The 15074-nt window shown below is 39.9% G+C and overlaps 1 protein-coding gene and 1 long non-coding RNA gene across 2 annotated transcripts in view; both read right to left on the minus strand.

The window, feature by feature from the left end:
• LOC116503688 (cytochrome P450 2C3-like) overlaps nucleotides 1–15074 on the minus strand; it is a 45339-nt gene that overhangs the window by 29484 nt on the left and 781 nt on the right. The window contains exons 2-4 of the mRNA XM_032210259.1: nucleotides 7982–8123; nucleotides 5488–5675; nucleotides 5075–5216 (exon numbers count right to left, since the gene is read on the minus strand). Of these exons, the coding sequence (XP_032066150.1) occupies nucleotides 5075–5216; nucleotides 5488–5675; nucleotides 7982–8057 (406 nt within the window). The 5' untranslated portion in view covers nucleotides 8058–8123. The remainder of the gene's footprint in view (nucleotides 1–5074; nucleotides 5217–5487; nucleotides 5676–7981; nucleotides 8124–15074) is intronic.
• On the minus strand, nucleotides 555–1230 carry LOC116503689. Its single transcript, XR_004254731.1, has 2 exons — nucleotides 1008–1230; nucleotides 555–920 (listed from the first exon to the last, which is right to left on the minus strand). It is a non-coding gene; the product is annotated as an uncharacterized LOC116503689 (long non-coding RNA).

Consider the following 15074-nt stretch of genomic DNA (forward strand, 5'->3'; position numbering starts at 1 on the left):
CTATAACTGCTGCTTTAGTTTCACTATGTGTAACAAAATGATGAATGCCATAACGTGCTAAAAGTTTCTTCAGCGCCGTATTCAAGAACTCTTTACCTGTATCTGTCTGTATTTTTCGGGGTGCACGTCCTGTTTTAAAGATATTCTGGAAGGCAGATGTAACTTCCCTCCCTGATTTATCAGATAAAGGGGAGGCCCAGGCATATTTAGATAACACATCGATAACTGCTAAGATGTATTTTTTTCCATGGTTTTCTTTAGAAATTTTGGAGACATCTATGAGGTCGGCCTGCCATTGATGATCTAAGCCAGACACTACTGTTTTATTTTTAGGAAAATTAATTCTTGCAGGCTTATGAAGTGTATAAACATCTTGCCCTGACAGCCACGTCTTGACTTGCTTCATGGTCAGGTTTTTATCATGTTTTCTAGCTTCCTGGAAAAGGGTGTTTACTCTTCCATAACTCCCTACATATCCTGGAGTATAATAAATATGGCTTAGAACCTTTTCATGCTTCATTATATTGAAAGAACACTGACAAATGGGGCAAGCATTGACATTAACACAATCTTTTATTGACTATACAGAGTTCAGAGGGTTATGCCCCCTCCATCAGAAAAATATCCCTCATCATCACTATCAGAAGCAGAATATAGAGGTGCATAACATGCTATTTTAGAATTCGTTGAGTCTGTATTCCACAAATCATGTCCGCAGCTGCAAGCAAACCAGTCTTTACACAGATTGCAACTCTTTAACTCACTGTTTAGATATCGTGATCTCTGGGATAGCTCACAACCCCAGTTATAGTCTAGATCATAAAAATCTGCAGAAGCTTTATGACCGCAGCAAATAGCACTGGAATATAAAATCGGGGTGTCTTGAAGAGTTTGCTGTCTAGGAGTTATTATTTTGGAGTCTGCAAAATATAAAGCGCATCTTGTTAGTGAGTTATCCACTCCAGTGTCATTTACAACATCATAAATAAAAAAACATATTTACTTACTATTGCAGGGCGATAATGAAGCATCATTCGCTGTTTCACATACTGTCCGGTAAGTACTCTGCACATCATCGTTAAAATTACAACACTCCATGCTGCAGCCATGCAAAACAGGTCTGAATAAAAAACTTTCTTTATCATACCCCTTGCAACAGGGTTTGTTGCATTCTGGTGGCAGGGGTCTTGTGTCAGAGCATTCGATGCTGGCTTTTGCTGTTGTTTTAAAAACATCTTTGGAATCAGAGGTTGCCATCTTCAAGAGACTGCTGAAATTAAGGCAAACTAACCAGCTCTTGTAATGACAAGTGTGCCTTGCGCATGCGCAGAATCACAGGGGAGGGGTGGGGTGGGTAAGACATGTCCGGGCATGTCCCACACATGTCTCTCGCGCATGCCTGGAATCACAGAGGAGTGGGGTGGGTGGGCGAGTAAGGCATGTCAGGGCATATCCCAGGCATGAATGAACAGGCATATCCACTGCATGCAACCTGGCGAGGTTGCCTATTGTGAACATTTTAATTCCTGTTAATATTCCTTGTCTTTTCCTGTTGGCGGGCTTCAATCTACCTAGAAATAAATACCTTTTAGAGAAAAAATGGTTAAATGCAGACCCCATGTCTCAACAAAAATTAAAACCAACATTGCCTAGAAATAAATTCCTTCTAGGGAAAAAAGTGGGTTTAAATGCAGCCCTTAGGAAATTGATTACAAATAAAAAACATTTTTTTTATTTCACACCCCACTCCCACCACCCTTGAATGTCCATAGAATTAAACTAGGGTTAAACTAATCATGTACACAGAGTCTTGGCATCTTTCTTGATAGGGTAAGTTTCAACATGTCTTATCTGAAAAAATAGGGTTAGGATATTGCACAACTACTTATCTGTTAGGGTTACTCATCATGATAGACTTAGGCCATTACACATATATGGCTAGGGTTATGATCTTGTGAAACCTGCACCACGTGGGGTCAATTATGCACACCCCAGCCGGGGAGGAGGGGTATGCACGTCACATCCGGAAGGTGGGGGCTGTGTACGTCACTTCCGCTTAGGGGGCATGATCTGGTGACGTAATCAGCATGTGGGTTTGTTTACTTCGATGACATCACTGATCAAAAGTACTGATAATTTTCATTTTAAAGAGGTATGAACTATATCTACTGCTGCTCACGTATTGCAAAGAAAGTATAAAAATAACATGCTGAAACCAATCATATTCACATACGCAAACACAGATTCACACATGCACAATTCAATTAGCAGAAGAGCAACCTCAAAAAGTGACCAGTCCTTTCACGACAAAACCAGGTGTTGAGGGATTTCTGGAAAATAAGGAGGGATAGAGCTGAGCTGACTGAGCTGATGGAGGAGAATGTTCCATAAGGAGAAAGCCTGCTTCCTTGGATCACCATGTACAATTCAATTAGCAGAAGAGCAACCTCAAAAAGTGACCAGTCCTTTCACAACAAAACTAGGTGTTGAGGGATTTCTGGAAAATAAGGAGGGATAGAGCTGAGCTGACTAAGCTGATGGAGGAAAATGCCTTGGGTCCTTGGGTCACCATGTGCAGTTCCTGAGAGATGGAAAACCTCCCCCGCACCTCCAGCACCATTCTCTTGCCTGATCTGATGAATGAGCAGATCAGTGGTGGGATTCAATTTGTTTTTACTACTGGTTCTGTTAGCGTGGCTTAAGGGGTGTGGCATGGCTTGTCATGTCTTAGTGGGTGTGGCTGGAAGGATACTGTAAAATCTCCATTCTGTCCCCACTCCAGGAGAAGGTTACTGCAAAATCCCCATTTCCTCCCGATCAGCTGGGACTCGGGAGGCAGAGAATAGATGGGGGTGGAGCCAGTCAGAGGTGATATTTATTGGTTCTCCAAACTACTCAAAATTTCCGCTACTGGTTCTCCAGAACTTATCAGAACCTGCTGAATACCAACTCTAGAGAAGATGTAACTGGGAAGAGGCAGTCCTTCAGATAACCCAAATAACTTTTGAATTCTATGAGTCTTAAGATTTTTCCTGCCACCAGCTTGTTAAGGTATTGAATTCAGTACTGTGAACCTTTTACCGGTGGGTAGACAAAGAGAAATGTGACTGGGTAAACTTTGGAAATCTCTTCAAGGTTGGTTAAGTTTTAATGTTTATAAAACAGAAGAACCCAACATGAACTGAGTCTTTTACTTTGAAACATATTCTGTCCTGTCTCCATAATTTTTCTATTTGTTTAACACCCATTTCAAAAACGGTATTTTCCTGGCTTTATGTAGCTTATTCTTAAGCTACTCTCTATTTATTTATTTATTTATTTATTTATTTATTTATTTATTTATTTATTTATTTATTTTTATTGAACATTTATAGGCCGCCCTTTTCCCTGGGGGGACTCAGGGCAGCTTACAACAATGGGGGAAGGGAGTGCAAGACAAGACATAAAAGAAAAACGTGAGTAAAAAAATTAACCATAAAACACAACATTCACTCAACATTCGTGCGGGGTGAGAGTAAATCTTATCCCCAGGCCTGACGGGATAGCCAGATCTTGAGGGCTGTGCGGAAGGCCTGGACTGTGGTGAGGGTACGGATCTCCACGGGGAGGTTGTTCCATAGCATCGGAGCTGCAACTGAGAAGGCTCTCCTCCGCGTAGTCGCCAGTCGGCACTGACTGGCGGATGGAATTCGGAGGAGGCCTACCCTGTGCGATCTGATGGGACGCAGGGAGGTAATTGGCAGAAGGCGGTCTCTCAGATAGCCAGATCCACTACCATGGAGCGCTTTATAGGTGGTAAGTAGGACCTTGAAGTGCACCCGACGATCAACAGGTAGCCAGCGCAGCTCACGGAGGATCGGTGTTATGTGGGCGAACCGTGGTGCGCCCATGATCACTCGCGCGGCCGCGTTCTGGACTAGCGGAAGTCGCCGGATGCTCTTCAAGGGCAGCCCCATGTAGAGCACATTGCAGTATTCCAGCCTAGAGATCACAAGGGCTCGAGTGACTGTTGTGAGGGCCTCCCGGTTCAGGTAGGGCCGCAACTGGCGCACCAGGCGAACCTGGGCAAATGCCCCCCTGGTCACAGCTGACAAATGATGGTCAAAACTCAGCTGTGGGTCCAGGAGGACTCCCAAGTTGCGGACCCTGTCTGAGGGGTACAAATTTAGTGCCTACTTTGGTCCAGCCAATTCAAATACTCCAATTCTCCATCATGGTCATTATGAGGAAGAAATTGACCTTCTTTTACAAATCAGAGATGATCTTTCTGCTTGTTTTATGAATAATTTTCTCTTGTGGATGTTATGAGACGTATGCCAAGAGTTACATAGTTAGATCAGTAAAAGTATTTGGCCCTTAGGAAGATGCCTAATTGTATTAGTAGGAGGAATTGTACCTCCAATAGTCACATTCATTGTTTGGATATGGCCAGCTTTAGTGATGGTAAAAAAGACTTGCTTATGCAATAACTCATTTAGCAGAACAGCACATTCCCTAATTTATTTCAGAAGGATCAGATCAACAAATGTAATAGTGCTTGGCAGTTTCAGTCAGTTCAAAATATTGAAAGAATATTCTGAAAGGTCTAAGACTTCAAAATTAGCTGATATTTATGGTACTTATTGCAATTTGATAGCAGACAAACTCAGCAGAAAATTTGCTGTTCGCTACTACAAGACACTCTGGATCAATGAAGTAAAGCTTTTTTCTTTGATTATTCTCATTTGTTGCACTGTAATCTGAATGCTTCCAGAGAAAATGAGGTAGAAATCAGGATAAGGAGACATGACATAATCTGATGTCTTTCTATTTTTCTCCAATTCTCACTTGTGGAGTGTTGTGCCATTTTCCTATTTGAATCGCTTTCTCTCAGAATCTGAAATGATAGTTCTGCATTGCATTTCTTTTTCTACAAGAATTTTGGTTAGCAGCTCTGCTTTCCCTTCTAGATTTTTATTGAGTTTATTTAATCAATATCTCTCTTTAGGAAGTACTTGCTGCAACTGTATCTGATAAAAGACTAAGGTGGATCAGGTAAGCATATGAATTTGCAATACAATCCAGAGGCTTGTACCTGCTGAGAATGGCATGAAAGCATCCTTTTTCTTGAACTGCCCGTTTTCATCCAGAAAATGATTGGGATTAAATTTCTCTGGAGTCTCCCAATGAAGAGGGTCAAAATGTACAGAGGTGAAGACTGGCACAATAGCCGTGCACTATAAGGAGAGGAAGAAACAGATGCCATTAAATGATACTATTTCTTATGGAGAAGAAAGTGCCTTTGCTTTCCACTTGCCTAAAATAAAAACAGGCAGTGACTAGATATCTGCTGAACCTTGAAGAATGAAGAGGGAAGGAATATATATTTCTTTCAGTACATATTTCTCTAAATTGCTCTTTTATTCAAATTGCCTCTCTTCTCAAAGATCTAAGTCATTCTTTCCTTTCTTCCCTAGAGAACCTTCTTAAATACTTGCATCACCATACCTTGGGAATAGTGTAACCATGGAACTTTGTGTCACAAGTTGTTGCCCGTGGGAAGGTTTCAAGGGTCCCTTTCTGATATTGCTGAACCTCATGAACAAAGGAATTTGTGAAAGGCATTTTCAATCGGTCTTCCATGCTTGGAGTGCGATTTCTACCAACAACTTCATCAATCTCCTGTTGCACTTTAGCTGTGAGAAGAATAGATTGAGATGATATTGGCAGATTTTGTCATGTGAGCACATGCAGTCATTTGAATAGAAATATATGTTCCAAAGCACATTGAGGGAAAATGGTTCTAGCCAGGACAATAGCTTCTCCTCAAAGTCATTTCTCAGTAGATACTATTTCAACTTTTCTAGTACAAGATGAGATTCATATTATTTGAATCTCTCTGTTGTGGTTCTCTGGTAGCCTGCGGAGCTGGCAGCAGAGTTGGACAGTGAGGAAGTATGAGAGGAACATGGGTGAGTCTTGGATTCTGGGGAAGGCTCAGATGAGGGCTCCTCATTGGAGGCAGGGAAGGGGGCCAGGACCATCTGGTAGTTACAAGCTGCCTTCGGAGCCTGACATCAGCGAGTCAGAAGAACAGTGTGAGTCGTATAATCGGTTCAAGCTCTGATAAATCCTGTTTGACTCTGTAATATGTTTGGTGTTGCAAAACTAATTGGCAATTAGATCTCTGGCAGTGTTTCAAGGGAGATAAAGGTGGGTGCTTATCAATTTATCCTGAAAGACTGCGGCAACTCGAGCAGACATCTATCAGACTCTTTAGACTGTTTTTGAATCATTATGGGCTATGAATGACTATAATTCACAGCCATTTAAATAAAAGAGGGATTTGGGGACTAAGATTGTGATTTATGCTTTCTCAGGAAGCCTAGGTCAGAACACTCTGTGCCTTACTAGATATCTTGAGAGGCAGTAAACATAAAGCATTTCTGTGTGGGTTTTCTGAAGTTTAGAGTCTTCACCAAAAAAGAGGATAAATAGTAGTCAGGAGAAAAGATACAGTTCTTAAATTAATTTCCTAAACTGCTATTATATATACATTAATATTTACACCAGCAGCAAACATTCATTCCTCCAAAAACCATGAGCCCATTTCAAAAAGCTAGTGGTTTCAATTTTGGGTGGTATCATGAATTAAGATTAATTATATTCTGTAACAATATTTATTATTTTTCATCTATGTCATAATTATACATTCCTGTTACCATTGTCTGAAACAGTGTATTTCAAAATGTTGGAGATGATGACCTTGATTTAAAAGGAATGTTCATTTATATTATTGCAAAAAAGATCCTCAAGAAAACCTATACTAATTTCAGTCATGCATACTAAGATTTCATACAGCAAGTATTAAACTATTGCAATTGGTTGAATGGTCTATGGCAGTATGGCAGAAGTGGTATTCAGCCAGTTCTCTCCGGTTCGGGGGAACCGATAGCGGCAGCTGCAGGAGGCTCTGCCCACCCACCCCAATGTAATATGCGAGAATTGCACATGTGCAGTGGGAATGCGCAGATGGGGCACATGCACTCACATTTGTGAGGGAAGTTAAGTGAATCCCACTGCTGCTGTATGGGTGGAAAACTTTTGTTACAGCATTCAATCACTTGTCCTAAAGATGCTTTTTTCAGGAGGCAATTGGACTGTCTTGCTTTTTCTGTGAAAACATTTTTCTTCTCATCCAAGAAGCTTCTTCAGCTCTGGTGAGTAATGGAAGAATTTATTTCCCTTGCAGACAGCTAGTCATTTGTATCCTTTTGGAGAGTCATTGAGCTACTTGGAGATTGTCTGTGTCCTCAGGGTCACCTAAATAGTGCAAATGGTTCCTGTAGTCTGCATTTTTTTCTGGATGAATGGATTTTCAGAAAAAGTGCAGATTACAGGAACCATTTGCACTAGTCAGGTGACCCTGAGAACACACAGATAAATCTCGAAGTGGCCTCAATGATTCTCTAAAAGAATGCAAATGACCAGCTGTCTGCAAGGAATATAAATCCTTCCATTCCCCACCATCCAGTCAGAGCTGAAGAAGCTTCTTGGATGAGTCTTGAACGAAAAAACAAGAAAGTCCAGTTGCCTCCTGAAAAAGCACTTTTGGGACAACCATGACCTGGATGACTTAGAATCTCCATAGACATTCAATCACTCCTGCCTCTTTTTGATCTAATCATTACCAATTGACTAGAATTGTTTTCATAAAATCTCAAGATTTGATGGGAAACCCATTTATTTCAAGGGCATGTTAGCTAGATTGGGAAATCTTTGAAAAAATCTATAAGAAGACAGTGGAAAACACTGCCTAAATATTCCTAGGAAAAATGCAGAAATCCAGCTGCAATGAGTTTACTTTACTCAACTCCATCTTTACTTTCTTTTTTCTTTAAAAATATGTTTTCTTTAAACACCATCATTTCTTTCTTAGCATTAATAGTGGCAACCCTAGGAGTACCAACACAATATTATATATTTGTGGGTATTTTTATACCTTGAAGATGTGGCAATTTAGCTATTGCTAGAAGGCTGCAAAGCAAAGCTTGGCTTGTGGTTATGGTCCCAGCCATAAAGAGTCCAAACACAACAAACACAAGATCTTCAAGAGTGTAGACACCCTCAGTTGAGTTCTGCTCCTAAAAAAATAATGGAAAGAGAAACAGAAGAATAAAAAATTCGACTTGGAATTGAAAGGAGGTAAAGCTACAGGTGTGCTTCAACTCCACTGTTTGGAATATTTTTGAAGATACCACTGCAGACCTAGATGCTGTAACATTATATGTCTGTTTCTGTGAAGACCTATGTGTACCAACAAGGAACTTGCAAATATACAGTAACAATAAACCTTGGTTCACAGCTAAACTTAAGCAGCTACGTCATCGTTCCAAAGAAGAAACCTACAGAAAAAGTGATAGAATGCTGTAAATCAGACCAGAAACATATTAACAAGGGAGATCAAAGAAGTAAAAAGAAGCTACTTTGAAAACCTAAGGAATCAGTTCTCAACAAATGAACCCGCAAACATGTGGAAAACTTAAAAATATCACCGGTTGCGGCAAACCTCCTTCCAAGGCTGAAGAAAATCAACAACTGGCAGATGACCTGAGTGTATTTTACTGCAGATTTGAAAGGAAACTACAGTCACCTATCTCCACAACCCCATCACAGCAAAAACACCCAAACCTCCTACAACTGACCCCATCCCATTGGGTTCGCAAGCCCTGGTGATCACAGAAAAGGAAGTGCAAGATCTATTTCACAGACAGAAGCCAGAAAAAGCACCAGGCCCAGACAAGATAACTCCCTCTTGCTTAAAAGTCTGTGCTGAACAATTGGCCCCCATCTTCAACCATATCTTCAATAAATTACTAGAGATGTGCCTTGTTTCTTCTTGCTTCAAATGCTCCACTATCATTCCAGTGCCGAAGAAGCCTTCCATCAAGGAACTGAATGACTACAGACCAGTTGCTCTAACATCTGTAGTTATGAAAACCTTTGAAAGGCTATTGATGTCCCATTTGAAAACCATCACGAATTTGCTGTTAGACCCTGGCAATTTGCATACAGATTGACAGATGATGCTGTCAATATGGCTCTACATTTCATCCTACAATATGTTGAATCTCCAAAGACCTACACAAGGATCCTCTTTATAGACTTTAGTTCAACATTCAATACCATCATACCGGACATTCTTCTAACTAAACTAAATCAGCTAGCAGTACCTGAACACACTTGTAAGTGAATCACAAGCTTCCTAACAGATAGGAAGCAGCAGGTGAAGCTAGGCAAAATCACATCAGATACCTGTATACTTAGCACAGGAGTCCCCCAGGGCTGTGTGCTCTCTCTCCACTTCTCTATACCAATGTCTGCATCTCAAATGATCCATCCGTTAAACTACTGAGGTTTGCAGATAATATGACAGTGATTGGTCTCATTGGGTATGTTGAACAACTAGCCAGCTAGTGGTGTGACAGGAACAATCTGGAACTCAAAATTGTAGAAATACTAGGCTTCCGGTTAGAGGTTGCTTGCTGACGGGAGCTGATTGTTTCGGCTCCAGAATCCTGGTCACGTTTAACTGTCAGATGAGCCATCCATCAGCCATCTGACAGCTTGTTTACCTTATTCTTCAGGCCAAGGAGATAAGGTGAGCTTTGTGCCGGGCAACATGCCAACCAATTCTCGCAGATTGTCTCTGGGAGGGGGGGGGGGAGGCCAGCCGACGGCAGAATTGTCTCCGTGCCAGGAATTCCTGCTGCATTAGCAGCACAAAGCAACACTCAAATCCTCAGAACAAAACTTGATTAGAGTCCAACACAAGCGGACCCTGTACATGTGGACTTTTAATTGTTTGTATTAATCTTTAGCTTCATTTTTTTGTTTTTACAAGAATTCCTTCTGATATCTTACTTGCTAAAGAGATATTCAAAATGGCGCCGAGCAGCTTTGTAACACTGTTTGAGCTTTGAATTTCTACAGAGTTTAAAACCTCAAAGGGAGGGAGTGATTTAATATTAAATTAATCAGTAACAGCTGCACAATTGACCAGCACGGACTTATTAATTGATTGAAGAAGGTTAAAACTCGGAATGGCTTCTAAGCAAAACCCTATTCAAAAGCTCCCCCACCCCCCGGATTCAAAATTTCGCCTGCCCCTGGCACGAAACCACAGTCTTTACTTCCTCCCTCCACAGGGGAGCCACTGACTAAACAATTTTTTCAGAAGGAATTGGCTGAAGCATTTAAAAATCATGTAGCTATGATGGAAACAAAACTTAAGGAGGAGATATTCGTTGCGCATAAAGAACTGTCTGATAAACTTGAGACTCGGGTTCAGAAGATCAGGGATGATATGTTGGGGGTTGTTAATTTGTTAACAGAATATGTTTCGGAAATTGAAGACAGGTTAGAAGATCTTAATAATGCTAATACTAATTTGATATCAAAAGTCGACGTGGTGCAACAAAAAGTTGGAAATGCTGAAAAAGAAATTATTATGTTACAGTATAGACAAATGGAGTTTGCACTAAGAATAAGAGGTTTGCGTGAAAACAATCAGGAGAACTTGAAACAGATTCTTTTAGAAGCTTTCGATAGTCTGTTGGGAAGGCCAGGGGGGAATTTTGATTGGCAAATTGATAAAGTTTATCATGCTAATTCCTGGCTGGTGAAACAGAAGCAGCTCCCACGGGACGTTGTGTTATACTTTACTACAAGAGACATGAGGAATATGATATTGCAAGAGTCCTATAGAACCAAGCTTCAAACTGGGGGTCAAGAAGTGACTGTTCTGAAAGAGATACCACCTCAAATGCTAAGATCCAGGAAAGACTATGCTTTTTTAGTCGAAGAGCTTAAAAATCATCAGTTACAGTTCAGATGGGATGCACCAGTTGGGCTATCATTCATCTTTGAAGGGCAAAGATACTGTCTTAAATCAGTATGGAAAGCTCAAGATTTTTACCATAATATCTTGAAGGCCGGACATCCTGCCCCACCTAGACCTAGAGAAAGAGATCAAGAAGGACAAGATAGTCAGCAAACTACACAACTATCAACAAGAATGGATCACCCTTCTCCCTCAGAAGTACAAGGAGCCATGGAACAAAGCCAAAACCGTGTGATTACCAGACAAATGGGTCAACAATTAAAAAAACAACAATCAACTAATTACCAATTATTTGTCTTCTAGGGTGAAGAAGATAAAGATATGTGCCAGAGTTTTATCAAATCATAATCCAGTTTGGATGGAGTTGGAAGGGGTGACGCAAGCAAGAAGGTCTTGGAGATTGAATGCAAATTTATTTTTAAGTTTTTATTTCCATTCCATTCTATACAATCACATGTTTACTGTGCATAACCGGGGCATATAACATTGAATAATAAACACAGCCCTCACTTATATAGAAAATGCCCTCTACAATACAAGCCCAATATACCTCCTTAGCCCACCATACACCCTCTTTCAACCCCCTCCAACTTTCATTCTTCCTTCTTGCATACCCCTCTACTACCTACTTCCCCCCTATCACTCCCTCTCTTAATCCAATCCCTCCCTTCCTTCTCTTCCTCCTCTCTCTCTCTCCTCCTCTCTCTCTCACCCTCTCCACTCTCCTTCTTCTTTCACTCAACTCCTCCCTTCGGTGTACTTCTATTACCTTCCAATATATTCAGCTTGTTCTATTTTAACACTAACATTAAAAAGCCACAGTATACAAATGGAATCATGTACCTTAAAATTTAACACATATTATATTTTCCCCCTCCCACCTCCCCCCAAAACCCCACCTCCCTTCCCTCTCCCCGACTTCCCAGAGCCCGTACACGGTATAGCATTTTAACAATCACAGTCTAAAATATCTCAACATTGAGCTCAGCTTCTTACTGTTACCCAAATTTTGAACAGTTTAAGTTATTACTAATGTTAAACATAAACTATCTGGAGTTTCTTAGTCTCATAATGAGCAATTTACATTGTTCGTATACATTAAACTCGGCTTCTCACCATTACACAAATTTAAACAGTTTGCTTTGTTCTGTCTATTTCCAAACCCATTAATTTTGTTCCCTTTGTGCCTCCTCCCTCTATAACACAATTTAGATACATTTCGAATTTTTCTTTTGATTTCTTCTTCCAACTCTTTTTTTTTTGCCTTGTATTTGTATGTATTTGTATTTGTATATATACACACATATATATACACACACACACCTTCACGCACCTATATATGTATATATACGTACATATATATACATATATATTTTTATATTCATCAGTACTCCTCTCATATATGCTTTTCTTGTGTCTCCTAGAAATTCCCTAAATATGCCCTTATTCATATTCCAAACATGATATTCAGATAGCAATTTTTACAATCATTAACATACTTTTCATATCAAAATAGCTCCCATTCGACCTCCGAGATCTTCTTGCCTGCACTACCCTTCCCAATTCCATCCAAACTGGGCCATGATCCAAAAGAACCCCCACCACAATCTCCGTCCTCTTCGCCCCAGAAAATAAATCATCAGTAATTTATATAAAAGTTCATAATTATCCATCAAGTCAATATCTTTTCTTCAGTATGCAACTATGTCATTTTTCTTTTGCATGACAGAAGTCACAAAGTATTGACCATGTTCAAGATTAAGGCTGTTTAAAATAGCAAAATATTTTCTTTCTCTTTTATAAAAGGTTCGGACATAACTCTTTAATCAATGGCCAATAACTATTAAAGTTGTTGCAGTCTGCCTTATTTCCCCATTCGTCTGGTGGTCGTACCACTAGGTCCTTGTTCTCTGATCCCTTGCCCTACCGGGAGGGAAAGACGATGCTTTCTATCTTGTAGTTGTGTAATTTGTTGTTTATCTTGTCCTTCTCGTTGTCTTTCTCCGGATCCAGATGATTCAGAATGTCCCACCTTCAGGGTCTTATGATAGAAATCTCGGGCTTCCCATACAGAATTGAGACGATATTTTTGCTCACCAAGTGTAATTATAATACCAAATGGCACATCCCATCTATACTGTATCTGACGGTTTCTGAGTTCTTCCACAAGAAAAGCGTAATCTCTCCTGGCTCTTAACATTTGGGGTGGTATTTCTTTGAAGACAATCAGATCCTGTCCGCCAATTTGTAGCTTGGTATTATAAGACTTTTGTAGTATCCTATTTCTAGACTCTCTTGTAGCAAAATATATGATTACATCTCGAGGCAGCTGTCTCTGTTTTGCCGTCCAAGAATTATGGCGGTAAATTTTTTCAATCTGCCAATCAAAGTTATTCCCGGTCTTCCCACCAGACGAGTGAAGGCCTCTGAGAAAATCTGTTTCAGGTTCTCCTGTTCCCTTTCACGCAGTCCCCTGATTCTTAATGCAAGCTCCATCTTTTTATAATTTATCATAACGATTTGTTTTTCTGTATTTTCAACTTTTTGTTGCATCATTTCAATTTTGGATGTCAAGTTGGTATTGGCTTTCTCCAGAAGCTCTAGCTTATCTTCCATTCCAGCTTTTTCAACTTTTTGTTGCATCACTTCGATTTTAGATGTCAAGTTGATATTGGCTTCCTCCAGAAGCTCTAACTTCTCTTTCATTCCAGCTTTTTCAACTTTTTGTTGTGTCACTTCGGTTTTGGATATCAAGTTGGTATTGGCTTCCTCCAGAGGCTCTAGCTTATCTTCCATTCCAGCTTTTTCAACTTTTTGTTGCGTCACTTCGATTTTGGATGTCAAGTTGGTATTGGCTTCCTCCAGAAGCTCTAGCTTATCTTCCATTCCAGCAACATACTCTGTCAATACAGTTACAAATCCTATCATGTCCTCCTTTGTATTAGCAATCCTAGTGTAAAACTTGTCAGAAAAGTCTGTAATAAGTTGCTTTATCTCCTCTCTGAATTCTCTAAGTGTCTCAAAAAGAAATTCTTTCGTTAGCAAATCTCCAGTAGGGGGCGTAGAAGGTAAAGGCTGAAACTTCATGCCAAATGCATGAGGTGTATTGCTAAAAGAACGTCTCCCCGACTTTGATTTTGGTGCCATTATTTCAAACAATTAGTCAAGTATTACTCAAACTCTGCTGGCCTGTTATGTAACTTGCAAGAGAAGAAAGTGTTGAGCCCCCCCTTTATTTGTTCATAGAAGTTTTTCAAAAGATTTCAAAAAGGAGCGTTGTAACAAAGCACATCTCGAAAAATTAGCATTGTAATGAAACAATTCACATTCATCTGTGTTTAAAATATCTCTATATTGACAAGGAGGCTTAACAGCTTTTAAAAATTGATAAGAAAAAGAAAAAGAAATTCTTGGCAGGTCTTCAAGGAAACAATGTTAATTAGTCAGAGAATGCTATCAGGCAATACCTTTGATCTTTCTCTCTGTCGGCTGTGCCAGGAAGCTAAAAATATACAAATGCAAAAGCTACGAGATCGCCATCTTTGAACCAATTACACAAAGGGATTTTTTTATCACGTTGAAACTGGGATTTTTGGTAGGAGAAAAAAAAATAGAGTTCTCAAGTCCGGTCTCTGCCTGTCTTAATTTCAATAACATAGTTACAAAAATTGTCCGGGGGGGGGGGGTTCTCGCCTTGCGCTGTAAAAAAAACAGCTGAGATTTCCTGGCCAGAGTAAATGACTCAGCCTTTACAAAAATCTCCCCTTCCGTTCGCAGCCAAAAAAAAAAAAACTGCGAACTTCAAAGAAGACTCATGCCGGCTGAGTCGCTCTCTGCTTTTTTCTAGCCTGAAAAAAGAGATATCTAATAGATATTAAATAGATAACGAACCAGGAATCTGGGGGCAGCTCCGTTGAGCTGCCGACGACGGCAATTCCCTCCCCGGAAGCCCAAATGCAAATTTATTTAGACATGAGAAATATACTAATGAATGTAAAAAATTGTTAGCAGAATACTTTGTTTTTAATATGAATAAGGATACATCTATGGAAATTGTATGGGATGCAAGTAAAGCGTATATAAGTGGAGCTTTGATAAATCTAAATAGATTACATAGGCGTAAAGAAGGGGGAGAGTGAATAGAACTGGAAGATGAAATTAGGATTATAAAAAATGTTTTTTTTTTAAAAAA

The sequence above is a fragment of the Thamnophis elegans genome, chromosome 2, assembly GCF_009769535.1.
Source record: "Thamnophis elegans isolate rThaEle1 chromosome 2, rThaEle1.pri, whole genome shotgun sequence".
Classification (NCBI taxonomy): domain Eukaryota; kingdom Metazoa; phylum Chordata; class Lepidosauria; order Squamata; family Colubridae; genus Thamnophis; species Thamnophis elegans.